This window comes from Electrophorus electricus, chromosome 1, assembly GCF_013358815.1.
Source record: "Electrophorus electricus isolate fEleEle1 chromosome 1, fEleEle1.pri, whole genome shotgun sequence".
NCBI classification, from domain to species: domain Eukaryota; kingdom Metazoa; phylum Chordata; class Actinopteri; order Gymnotiformes; family Gymnotidae; genus Electrophorus; species Electrophorus electricus.
The window spans coordinates 36,043,800-36,058,799 of record NC_049535.1 but is presented as its reverse complement, the minus strand read 5'-3'; the positions used below and the strand labels follow the sequence as shown (position 1 = coordinate 36,058,799).

Genomic DNA, 15,000 nt, shown 5'->3' with positions numbered 1-15,000 from the left:
GCCTTAAACTCCTCCTGAGGGTTCTCCAGGTCTACAGTGTCCCTGAAACACACACGAGCTACGATCAACGTCTCTATTCCAGTAACACACACACACACACACGCACACACACATGCACACGCACACACACACACACACAAACAAACTCCTCCTGAGGGTTCTCCAGGTCTATGGTGTCCCTGAAACACACACAAGCTACGATCAGCATCTCTGTCCCAGTAACACACACACGATCAACGTCTCTGTCCCAGTAATAGACACACGCACACAAACACACACGATCAACATCTCTCTTCCAGTAACACACACATGATCAACGTCTCTGTCCCAATAACACACACACAATCAACATCTATTTTCCAAAGCTCACACACACACACAATCCATGTCTGTCCCAATAACACACACATACACACACGATCAAAGTCTCTGTCCCAATAAAGCACACACACACACACACACACAATCCCTGTCTCTGTCCCAAAACACACACACACATACACACGATCAACATCTTTGTCCCAATAACACACACACACATTCCATGTCTCTGTCCCAATAACACACTTACACACACACACACACACACACACACACACACACACACAGAGGTTCAGAGTAACTCCTCTTTGGGCCCCATGCCGAGAGACGTACCAGAGTTGCCCTTCGATCCACTGGGACAGGTAGTGTCGCACCTCGATGGGGAAGTGGTGACCATAGAGGGACTGCATCTGGTGCAGAGCGTCACCCTGTAACTGCTGTGCCTGGATCCACACCGCCATCTGAAGAACGAGCAGGGAGGGAGAGAGAGAGAGAAAACATTTACCAAAAAATACAGAAATAAAAATTAAATAAAAATAGACAATAAAAAATACATTTGTTGTTTTGGATGTTCCTGTTAACATTTTTTTCAGAACGTTTCCGATTTCACAATGATGACACGTGACCTTCATGCAAACCAATTAGAGCCAATGGCCAGCCCTGACAGGGCAAAGTGACGGCCCACCTTAGCTCCTCCCTCTCCCTCAGAGTGACAGCCCACCTTGGCTCCTCTCTCTCCCACAGAGTAACGGCCCACCTTGGCTCCTCTCTCTCCCACAGAGTAACGGCCCACCTTGGCTCCTCCTCTCCCACAGAGTGACAGCCCACCTTGGCTCCTCTCTCTCCCACAGAGTAACGGCCCACCTTGGCTCCTCCTCTCCCACAGAGTGACAGCCCACCTTGGCTCCTCCCTCTCCCACAGAGTGACAGCCCACCTTGGCTCCTCCTCTCCCACAGAGTGACGGCCCACCTTGGCTCCTCCCTCTCCCACAGAGTGACAGCCCACCTTGGCTCCTCCCTCTCCCACAGAGTAACGGCCCACCTTGGCTCCTCCTCTCCCAGAGTGACAGCCCACCTTGGCTCCTCCTCTCCCACAGAGTGACGGCCCACCTTGGCTCCTCCCTCTCCTACAGAGTGACAGCCCACCTTGGCTCCTCCCTCTCTCACAAAGTGACGGCCCACCTTAGCTCCTCCCTCTCCCACAGAGTGATGGCCCACCTTGGCTCCTCCCTCTCCCACATACTCAACTATCGACACAGTGAAGTGTCATTTCTCCACTTCCCCAATTTCTGTTTCCATGCCAACGCTTCTCCAGCGCCTGTGGTCACTCATTCTGCTGCTATCATTCTGCTTTTCATGTCTCAAAATAACAGTGAAAAGAACTCATTTGTGTGCTGTGGGATCCAGTGATCCAGTGATCCAGTGATTAGGTTTTAAACATGTTTGTCCTCTGAACATAAGAAAATCTCTAAGAGAAATGACAAAGGATAAAACAACCTCAACAAACAGGAAGTGGAATGACAATAGGGATGTTTAGTTAAAATGAGGTCATTAGAAAACATCAGACCACGGACAAAAGAGTTCAGTTACAGCAGCAGAAAGGACAACCCTGGTGAGCCTGGATATGGAGGCGAGATGAAAGGACATAATCCTTGTGTTTCAAAGCCCATCAGAACTGTATCACAACTGTATCACAACTATCAGAACTGTATCATAGTCATACCCTAGCCAAAAACTGTATTATAACTATCAGAACTATCACAAGTGTATCATAACTATCAGAACTGTATCATAGTCATACCCTAGCCAAAAACTGTATTATAACTATCAGAACTATCACAAGTGTATCATAACTATCAGAACTGTATCATAGTCATACCCTAGCCAAAAACTGTATTATAACTATCAGAACTATCACAAGTGTATCATAACTATCAGAACTGTATCATAGTCATACCCTAGCCATAAATATCATAACTATATCATAACTATCATAACTGTATCATAACTATCATAACTGTATCATAGCCATACCCTATCCATAAATATCATAACTGTATCATAACTATCAGAACTATCACAACTGTATCACAACTATCATAACTGTATCATAACTTTATCATAACTATCATAACTGTATCATAGTCATACCCCAGCCATAAATATCACAACTGTATCACAACTATCATAACTGTATCATAACTATCATAACTGTATCATAGCCATACCCTATCCATAAATATCATAACTGTATCATAACTATCAGAACTATCACAACTGTATCACAACTATCATAACTGTATCATAGCCATACCCTAGCCATAAATATCATAACTGTATCATAACTATCATAACTCTATCATAACTATCATAACTGTATCATAAATATCATAACTGTTCATAGTCATACCCTATCCATAAATATCATAACTCTATCATAACTATCATAACTGTACCATAACTATCAGCAGTATCATAACTGTAGCATAGTCATACCCCAGCCATAAATATCATAACTATCATAACTGTATCACAACTGTATCATAACTGTATCATAACTATCATAACTATCATAGCTATCATAACTGTATCATAACTGTCATAACTGTATCATAACTATCATAGCTGTATCATAGTCATACCCCAGCCATAAATATCATAACTATCATAACTGTATCACAACTGTATCATAACTATCATAACTGTATCATAACTGTATCATAACTATCATAGCTGTATCATAGTCATACCCCAGCCATAAATATCATAACTATCATAACTGTATCATAACTGTATCATAACTGTATCATAACTATCATAACTATCATAGCTATCATAACTGTATCATAACTGTCATAACTGTATCATAACTATCATAGCTGTATCATAGTCATACCCCAGCCATAAATATCATAACTATCATAACTGTATCACAACTGTATCATAACCATCATAACTATATCATAACTATCATAGTTGTATCATAGTCATACCCCAGCCATAAATATCATAACTGTATCTGAATAAGAAAATCTACCACAGGGGTGAAGCCTTTTCCTATACCATTCCCACTATGGAATAACCTTCCTGTAAATGTTCCAGACTCAGACACAGTCTCAGTATTTAAACCTCTGTACAGTCAGGCATTTTATAAACTACTTCCCATCTGAGGTAAAGGTGTAAATCAGGGGGTCCGGGGCACTGAGAGTTCTGGTAAACTGGGATGTGATGATACTGTCACTTCATCTCTCTTTTCTCACTCATGTTTGTTGACTGAGAGCAGCAGAGTGCTGATGTTCCAGGATGCCTCTTGCCTGTGGTTCCTTCTGGCTCTTTCCTTTGCACATTATAGTTATAGTTGCACATTATAGTTCCCTAATTTACACACCCTCATACCTGGACGTGCCTAATAATCTATTCATCGATTAATTAATCATCTTTCTGCTGAGGTTCACCCAGCCCTGATGTAATGATGTTACTGAGCTTCAATCTGTCTCAGCTGCGGTGACTCCTCCCACCACCCCCAGATGCTCCCCGCTGTGACTCCTCCCCCCACCCCCTGCTGTGACTCCTCCCACCACCACCCTGCCCCCCTGCTGTGACTCTAACCCCTAACCCTAGCTCCAGAACCTAATCCTAACGCTAACTCTATCTCTAACCCCTAACATAACACTAACCTTACCTCCAGATCCTAACCCTAACCCTAACTCTAACCCCTAACCCTAACACTAACCCTAGCTCCAGACCCTAATCCTAACCCTAACCCTGACCCTAACTCTAACCCCTAACCCTAACACTAACCCTAGCTCCAGATCCTAACCCTAACCCTAACCTTGACCCTAACTCTAACCCCTAACCCTAACACTAACCCTAGCTCCAGACCCTAATCCTAACCCTAACCCTGACCCTAACTCTAACCCCTAACCCTAACACTAACCCTAGCTCCAGACCCTAATCCTAACCCTAACCCTGAACCTAACTCTAACCCCTAACCCTAACACTAACCCTAGCTCCAGAACCTAACCCTAACCCTAACCCTGACCCTAACTCTAACCCCTAACCCTAACACTAACCCTAGCTCCAGAACCTAACCCTAACCCTAACCCTGACCCTAACTCTAACCCCTAACCCTAACACTAACCCTAGCTCCAGACTAGATCCTGACATTCTGATGGTGGAACAGTATGAACCTTTGAACATGTTCAACGTCAATGCCATGGACTCAGCAAATGCAACCCAAGTATAAAGAAGCTTAAAGCCAGTGCATTAAAGTAGGAAACACAGGCTGCTGAAGAGTACCAGTAGCTCAGTCCTACAGCAAGGGTTTCACAACACCCATAACAACAAGTCTGGATTTATCCATCATCCATCAATAAATATCTAACATTAATAATCAATAAATGTTTATCAGCCAGTCAGTTAATAACATGTACAGTCTACAGTCCAGCTGCTGACATGCACAATCTGTGTTATCCTTCAAACCTCCGCACTGTGTGATGACCATTTTAGTGTGTATGCAAAGTTAAGGTACTGGTTTAGTAATCAGAAGGCTGCCAGTTCAAGTCCCACCACTGCCAAGTTGCCACTGTTGGGCCCCTGAGCAAGACCCTTAACCCTCAATTACTCAAGTTGTGTTCAGTCAAAATTGTAAGTTGCTTTGGATAAAAGTGTCTGATAAATGTAATGTCTGGAGTGTCTAACCGCACTATTCTGGAGTGCCCCTATAAGACAGGTGATACCTACACTCACTCCAGCATGTAAGCAGTAAGGAGTTCAAAGAGAATGTCCTGTGTCTCATTGGTCCATTCGGTTCCCCAGACTGTTAGCTAAGAGCCACAAATTGAGCCTCAGATCCATCTGAGACACAGGCAGGCCTGCCCAATGAGACATTGTGGCTCGGGGAAGCCCGATCTGTGCCAAAAACAGTGTCCAGACCACTTAAAAAGGAAACCATCAAGCCAGGAACTGCACAGAAGGAAGTTAATCACACGCATGGCTCCACCTCTTCCTGTAAAATCACTCATGGTTTTTGTGACTGATAAATGAGGCTTACCCTTTTGGCACACACTTGATGATACATTTACTTTCCTAGTAACACAACCACTCCCACACAAACACAAAGAAGCTCACAAACTGCTGGTTTCCAGTAACTAGACACCCACACACACAGGCATTAACGCATATACACACACACACACACACACAGGCATGAATGCACATACACAGAGAGACATAGAGGCATGAACACACACACACAGTGGCATGAATGCACGTGCACACACACACACATAGGCATGTACGCACACAAACACACACACACACACAAAGGCATGAATTCACGTGCACACACACACAGGCATGAACGCACACACACACAGCTGGGGATCATTTAGGATCAGTCTCTTCTTTCTCCATTTGTCTGTCTGTCATTCAGAGTTCACATCACTATTGTACTGAACTTCCCTTTGTTTTCTCTATGATCTCACAGTCCTTCTATATGTGACTTTCACACACACATGTTCACACACACATTCAACTTATGCTTTGATCCTAATATCTCAATTTTGACTGAATACAACTTGAGTAATTGTGTGTGAACCAATGAGAAACAGGACTCACAGATGAATGGCAGACTGAGTGGATCGATGAGATGCAAGACATTCTCTTTGAAGTGAATGTTTTCACTCCTTACATGCTGGAGTGAGTGTAGGTACCACCTGTCTTATAGGGGCACTCTAGAATAGTGCGGTTAGACACTCCAGACATTACATTTATCAGACACTTTTATCCAAAGCAACTTACAATTCTGACTGAACACAACTTGAGTAACTGAGGGTTAAGGGTCTTGCTCAGGGGCCCAACAGTGGCAACCTGGCAGTGGTGGGACTTGAACTGGTGACCTTCTGATTACCAGTCCAGTACCTTCACCACTGAGACACTTATTCAATTCACACAGACACACTCCTACCTACACACACACACACACACACACACACACACACACACACACACACACACACACACACACACACACACATAGATATTCTCTATATTTCTCTATATTTCACATATAGAGAATATCTATATTTCTCTACGCACCCCTGTTTTCTTTTCCTCAGTTTGGACAGAGCACTCTCCACCATTTCACTACGAGTTATACTGTGTATGACTATGTATGTGACGAATAAACCAAACTTGAACTTGAACACACACACACACACACACACACTCTTACCTCTTGTCTTCAGTTCCGTGTTAGAGCAGGAACTGCTGAAGACAAGCGTTGCAAAATCTGAGGGTCACAGACAGACACAGAGAGGGAGAAAAAAACATATTTCAGTCAAAACTAACCGCAGTATGTGTGGAGCCCGAACACTGGACAGATGTTTCTGACATGACACAGAGAAACCGAAAAGTGCAAAAAACTACCGAACTGTTGATCTCTCTCTCGCTCTCACACACACACGCATGCCTGCACTCATGCATCCCCGTGACAGTGTCCATCGTAAAGGTACTACTCAACACTGTGACAGTGTGTATCAGAAAGGTACTACTCATCCCCGTGACGGTGTGTATCGTAAAGGTACTACTCATCCCCGTGACAGTGTCCATCGTAAAGGTACTACTCATCCCTGTGACCGTGTGTATCGTAAAGGTACTACTCATCCCTGTGATAGTGACCATCGTAAATGTACTACTCATCCCTGTGACAGTGTCCATCGTAAAGGTACTACTCATCCCCGTGACAGTGTGTATCGTAAAGGTACTACTCATCCCTGTGATAGTGACCATCGTAAATGTACTACTCATCCCTGTGACAGTGTCCATCGTAAAGGTACTACTCATCCCCGTGACAGTGTGTATCGTAAAGGTACTACTCATCCCTGTGACAGTGACCATCGTAAAGGTACAACTCATCCCCATGACAGTGTCCATCGTAAAGGTACTACTCATCCCTGTGACAGTGTCCATTGTAAAGGTACTACTCATCCCTGTGACAGTGTGTATCGTAAAGGTACTACTCATCCCTGTGACAGTGTCCATCGTAAAGGTACTACTCATCCCCGTGACAGTGTGTATCGTAAAGGTACTACTCATCCCTGTGATAGTGACCATCGTAAAGGTACTACTCATCCCTGTGACAGTGTCCATCGTAAAGGTACTACTCATCCCTGTGACAGTGTGTATCGTAAAGGTACTACTCATCCCTGTGACAATGTCCATCGTAAAGGTACTACTCATCCCCGTGACAGTGTCCATCATAAAAGTGCTACACATGGATTACATCAAACTTGACCTGCTTAGTACACACATACATTAGTACTAGGAGTTATTATTATTATTAGTGCTAGGTGTCATTACACACTTATGCATCGGTATGTGGCTTCACAAGAAACAAATTTGACCCAAAAAAAAGTACAAGTAGATTTCATGCGTAACTGTAAAAATAAATAAAGACAAAAACATCTGAGTGAAGAATTCACACATTTAATTTCTTATCAAAAAGGCTGCACAAAAGACAATTTATTGCAGGATTACTACTACTTCCTAGGGTTAGGAGTAGGGGTTAGGAGTAGGGGGTAGGGGTTGGGGTTAGGAGTAGGGGTTAGGAGTAGGGGTTAGGGGTTAGGGGTTGGGGTAGGGGTTAGGAGTTAGGAGTCGGGGTAGGGGTTGGGGGTTGGGGTTAGGAGTAGGGGTTAGGAGTTAGGAGTAGGGGTAGGGGTTGGGGGTTGGGGTCAGGAGTAGGGGTTAGGGGTCAGGGGTAGGGGTTAGGGGTTGGGGTAGGGGTTAGGAGTAGGGGGTAGGGGTTGGGGTAGGGGTTAGGAGTAGGGGTTAGGGGTTGGGGTTGGGAGTTAGGGGTTGGGGTAGGGGTTAGGAGTTAGGAGTAGGGGTAGGGGTTGGGGGTTGGGGTTAGGAGTAGGGGTTAGGAGTTAGGAGTAGGGGTAGGGGTTGGGGGTTGGGGTAGGGGTTAGGGGTTGGGGTAGGGGTTAGGAGTAGGGGGTAGGGGTAGGGGTTAGAAGTAGGGGTTAGGGGTTGGGGTAGGGGTTGGGGTAGGGGTTAGGAGTAGGGGTAGGAGTTGGGGGTTAGGGGTTGGGGTAGGGGTTAGGGGTTAGGGGTTGGGGTTAGGGGTTAGGAGTTAGGGGTTAGGAGTTAGGAGTAGGGGTTAGGGGTTGGGTTAGGGGTTAGGGGTTAGGGCTTGGGGTTAGGGGTTAGGGTAGGGGTTAGGGGCATTGGTTAGGAGTAGGGGTTAAGGGTAGGGTTAGGGGTTAAGGTTAGTTACTTCTTACTTTTTATACTTTTCAAATTATTTTTGTGCACTCTATCCAAAAAGTAGCAGAACTCCAAGACAGGATCTTCATGCTCAACTCAATCAGGGATGAAGAACGGTACTTGGACTCCACACTGGTACCAACTACTCAAACACTATTGACCAATAATGAATGAAGTCTTGACCATAATGAATGAAGTCTTGACGATAATGAGTGGTGCACGAGACACCAACAAACATTAATCAGGTTAATTAAACATTAACGTTGATTAAAAGAGGATTTCATTCACCTCCGTGAACTATGTAAACGTATCCCTGCTTAGGTGTTTATCTCCTCAGCTTTCAGACACTTCAGCTGTCTACTTATGGTAAAGAGCTGGCTCTCCTCTGCCTGCACTCACCTCAAAGTGAAATTCATAGACAATTTTAAAAGTGGTGAACCTTATAAGACAGATGGAGTACATGCCAACCCCAACCCCAATCCCTCTGGATCTCGACTGCTGCATTTGAACATACTCCACACCATCAATCACGCAACATGGACCAACATTAACCTCAGACCAGGAAGCACAGCATACAGTGTTACACTACCGCCTAAGAAGGGAGGAGTCAAGTGGTGCGACACAGTCTACTATTCTGGTACTATGTAGCAGCCAGTGGTGTGGTCGTAAGATCCAGAACAGCACTAACAACCTCCCTGTTAGATCCAACTCGATTATAGCAAAGCCAGTCAATCAAACCAAAGAACCATATGTGGAAATTTCTTAATGTTAGATCATTAGCTAACAAAGCCTTTACAACAGGCCAAAGAGTTGAAGACTCTATGTTGGTTATTATCTTTCTATCTTTCGAATGGTGGCTTGGCAGTGATGATAACGTCACTCTAAATGAGGCAAGCCCCACCACAGTGTTCTCTCTGTGTTCCAAGTGCTAATATTAGAGCTGCAGGGTAGCGTGTATTATCACAGCAAGATGTGTCTTACACAACGGTGTTTAGAGGAAACAGCACTTTTGAATATATTTTATTACACTGAAGGGAAAGCAGACATCTCTAACGACTATCCAACATCACCCACCCAGACATCCTCCAGGCTTCCTTGGTACATTTGGTAATGTGAAAATAAAAATAATGACTGACTGATATTACTGGAGATTTTAATAGAAATCAAGATATGATATGATGATATGATATGATATGATATGATATGATATGATGATGATATGATATGATATGATATGATGATATGATATGATATATGATATGATATGATATGATGATACGATATGATATGATATGATATGATGATATGATATGATATATGATATATGATATGATATGATGATATGATATATGATATGATATGATGATATGATATATGATATGATGATATGATATGATGATATGATATGATATGATATGATATGATATGATGATATGATATGATGATATGATATATGATGATATGATATGATATGATATATGATATGATGATATGATATGATATATGATATGATATATGATATGATATGATATATGATATGATATGATGATATGATATATGATATGATATGATATGATGATATGATATATGATATGATGATATGATATGATGATATGATATATGATATGATATGATGATATATGATATGATGATATGATATATGATGATATGATATGATATGATATGATATGATATATGATATGATATGATGATATGATATATGATATGATATGATGATATGATATATGATATGATATGATGATACGATATGATATATGATATGATATGATATGATGATACGATATGATGATATATGATGATATATGATATATGATATGATATATGATATGATATATGATATGATATGATGATATGATATATGATATGATATGATGATATGATATATGATATGATGATATGATATGATATGATATATGATATGATGATATGATGATATGATATATGATGATATGATATGATATGATATATGATATGATGATATGATATGATATATGATATGATATGATATATGATATGATATGATGATATGATATGATATGATGATATGATATATGATGATATGATATGATATGATATGATATGATATATGATATGATATGATGATATGATATATGATATGATATGATGATATGATATATGATATGATATGATGATACGATATGATATATGATATGATATGATATGATGATACGATATGATGATATATGATGATATATGATATATGATATGATATATGATATGATATATGATATGATATGATGATATGATATATGATATGATATGATGATATGATATATGATATGATGATATGATATATGATATGATATGATATGATGATATGATATGATATGATGATATGATATATGATGATATGATATGATATGATATATGATATGATATGATGATATGATATGATATGATATATGATATGATATGATGATATGATATGATATATGATATGATATGATATGATGATACGATATGATATATGATACGATATGATATATGATATATGATATGATATATGATATGATATGATATATGATATGATATGATGATATGATGATATGATATGATATGATATGATATGATGATATGATATGATATGATGATATGATATATGATGATATGATATATGATATGATATGATGATATGATATGATGATATGATATATGATATGATATGATATGATATGATATATGATGATATGATATGATGATATGATATGATGATATGATATGATGATATGATATGATATATGATACGATATGATGATATGATATATGATATATGATATATGATATGATATATGATACGATATGATATGATATATGATATGATATATGATATGATATGATATATGATATGGTATATGATATGATATGATGATATGATATGGTATATGATATGATATGATATGATATGATATGATGTATGATACGATATGATGATATGATATGATGATATGATGATATGATATGATATATGATACGATATGATATGATATATGATATGATATATGATACGATATGATATATGATATGATATATGATACGATATGATATATGATAGGATATGATATGATATATGATATGATATATGATACGATATGATATATTCTTTATAGTTGCACAAGGAATTTTTCCGTGGACTCAGCACACAGAAAAACACATACACACATACCATAGGGTGAACACTTTAGTTCCAAATGACAACATTTCACAGGTTACAAGCCACAAAAAACTCCTCTCTAATTGTTTACACAGTCCCTCAGTCACCGCACAGCTCAACAACAAATACACAGTCCACCAATCACCACATAGCTCAACAACAACTGCAAAGTCCACCAATCACTGCACAGCTCAACAGCAAATGCATAGTCCACCAATCACAGAACAGCTCGACAAATGTACAGTCCCACAATCACAACACAGCTTAACCACTTAATTTTTTAAAAACACTGAGGATGTACACTGCTGTGCTGTTTTGGAAGACTGCTGACTGTGCAGTTACTGTGATAACTGTGAGGTTTAGTGAGGGGGAGTCTAAACCACCCCTAATAAACCTCACAGTTATCACAGTTACTGCACAGCTGCCCCACTAAACCTCACAGTTATCACAGTTACTGTACAGCTGCCCTACTAAACCTCACAGTTAGTAGTTACTGCATAGCTGCCCTACTAAACCTCACAGTTATCACAGATATTGCACAGCTGCTCTAATAAACCTCACAGTTATCACAGTTACTGCACAGCCACCCCTACTAAACCTCACAGTTACTGCATAGCTGCTGAACTAAACCTCCCATTTATCACAATTACTGCACAGCTGCCCTACTAAACCTCACAGTTATCAGTTACTGTACAGCTGCCGTACTAAAACTCAGTTATCACAGTTACTGCACAGCTACCACACTAAACCTCACAGTTATCACACATACTGCAGTCCCCCCAACTAAACCTCACAGTTATCAGAGTTACTGCACAGCCCCCCAACTAAACATCACAGTTATCACAGTTACAGCACAGCTGCCCTACTAAACCTCACAGTTATCACAGTTACTGTACAGCTGCCCTACTAAACCTCACAGTTAGTAGTTACTGCATAGCTGCCCTACTAAACCTCACAGTTATCACAGATATTGCACAGCTGCTCTAATAAACCTCACAGTTATCACAGTTACTGCACAGCCACCCCTACTAAACCTCACAGTTACTGCATAGCTGCTGAACTAAACCTCCCATTTATCACAATTACTGCACAGCTGCCCTACTAAACCTCACAGTTATCAGTTACTGTACAGCTGCCGTACTAAAACTCAGTTATCACAGTTACTGCACAGCTACCACACTAAACCTCACAGTTATCACACATACTGCAGTCCCCCCAACTAAACCTCACAGTTATCAGAGTTACTGCACAGCCCCCCAACTAAACATCACAGTTATCACAGTTACAGCACAGCTGCCCTACTAAACCTCACAGTTATCACAGTTACTGCACAGCTGCCCTGCTAAACCTCAGTTATCACAGTTACTGCACAGCTGCCCCACTAAACCTCAGTTATCATTTACAGCACAGCTGCCCCACTAAACCTCACAGTTATCACAGTTACTGCACAGCTGCCCCACTAAACCTCACAGTTATCACAGTTACAGCACAGCTGCCCCACTAAACCTCACAGTTATCACAGTTACTGCACAGCTGCCCCACTAAACCTCAGTTATCACAGTTACTGCACAGCTGCCCCACTAAACCTCACAGTTATCACAGTTACTGCACAGCTGCCCCACTAAACCTCACAGTTATCACAGTTACTGCACAGCTGCCCCACTAAACCTCACAGTTATCACAGTTACTGCACAGCTGCCCCACTAAACCTCAGTTATCACAGTTACTGCACAGCTGCCCCACTAAACCTCACAGTTATCACAGCTACTGTATAGCTGCCCTTCTAAACCTCAAGTTATCACAGTTACTGCACAGCTGCCCCACTAAACCTCAGTTATCACAGTTAACAGTCTCCCAAAACAGCACAGCAGTATACAACCTCAATGCTTAAAAGAAAATTCTCTATCATGACATAGCCACACAACACTGTGTTATTAAAGACTACTTGCTGTCCTTTAGATACAATACCCACAAAATTCTTTAAATAAGTTATTGGCGCACATTGTTTCGAAAGACATTGTTTATATTGTCAGTCTGTCACTTAAACAAGGAATTTAGTCAGAGAGTCTTAGAAGAGCAGTGCAGTTATCAAGCTTCTTTCAAAAGAAGAATCAGTTCCACCCCAGTAACCTCGACAATTAAAAACTGACCTCTAGTATTCCATTTTTAGGCAAGATTATTGAGAAGGTCTCGCTTCAACTTCAAGAATATTTAAATTTGAGTCTGGTTTTAGAGCTGATCACAGCACAGAAACCACACCAAAGTCCAGAATGAACTTATACTAAAGACTTCTTGGTTTAAGTCTTTGATAGTAAAAATATATAAACACTATCACCAAATCACCAAGGCCCCTACTCATCATGTGGTCTCAAAATAACGATTGTGTGTGTGTGTGTGTGTGTGTGTGTGTATGTGTGTGTGTGCTTAAATATTGTCTCTCTTCAGTCAAGTTTTAAAAATAACACTCACCTAACAGCTAGGTGTAAATTTAACTGCTTAACTAACATCTCTGCAGTCTTTTCTGACAAACACACACACACACACACACACACACACACACGGTAGGATCACTGAAGTCCGAAGGGCGACCATCTCCACTCGAGCTCGAACCCAAAAAATTTCTGGCATCTTAACTCTGTCTTCATCAAGCAGGAATTTCCCATCAACACTCACCTCTATGTTCAGAAGTGTTGGGGGAGAACAGCAGGACAAACAAACAGTTAACACTTCATCTGCTCTGATTATAGAGATCCACTCTGGTTAGAGTCAGAATACACTGGTATTTACCGTTACAGCATTTATCCGACACTTTTATCCATAGTGACTTACAATTCTGAGTGAAAACATCTTGAGTAATTGAGGATTAAGGGTCTTGCTCAGGGGCCAAACAGTGGCAGCTTGGCAGTGGTGGGACTGAACCTTCTAATTACTACTCCAGTACCTTAAACACTGAGCACCACTGCCCTTCCAGTTGAAGAAAGCTGTGCTATAGTATGATGACATTTGTTATCAGGGAAAAACATACGTGTGTGTGTGTGTGTTTGATGTGCTAATAAAGGACCTTTGTGAAGAGAGCACTTAGCCCTGCTGGGCTCAGATACACACCCTCCCTAAACCCAGCAAACTCTATAAATATCCTGCACCACAGACACCAGATTACACAGCCCTGCGTGTGTGTGTGTGTGTGTGTGTGTGTGTGTGTGTGTGTGTGTGTG

General features: G+C 40.9%; 1 protein-coding gene across 3 annotated transcripts in view; it reads right to left on the bottom strand.

Moving 5' to 3' along the window:
* Positions 1–15,000, bottom strand: part of stat5a (signal transducer and activator of transcription 5a) — a 72,130-nt gene that overhangs the window by 32,021 nt on the left and 25,109 nt on the right. For 2 of the 3 annotated variants that reach the window (XM_035527867.1, XM_035527871.1), the window contains exons 2-4: positions 6,557–6,613; positions 655–782; positions 1–42 (exon numbers count right to left, since the gene is read on the bottom strand). The exon at positions 1–42 is cut by the window's left edge and continues 115 nt beyond it. In XM_035527867.1, coding sequence (XP_035383760.1) covers positions 1–42; positions 655–782 — 170 coding nt within the window. In that variant the 5' untranslated portion in view covers positions 6,557–6,613. The remainder of the gene's footprint in view (positions 43–654; positions 783–6,556; positions 6,614–15,000) is intronic. The other variant, XM_035527872.1, reaches the window with a different exon arrangement.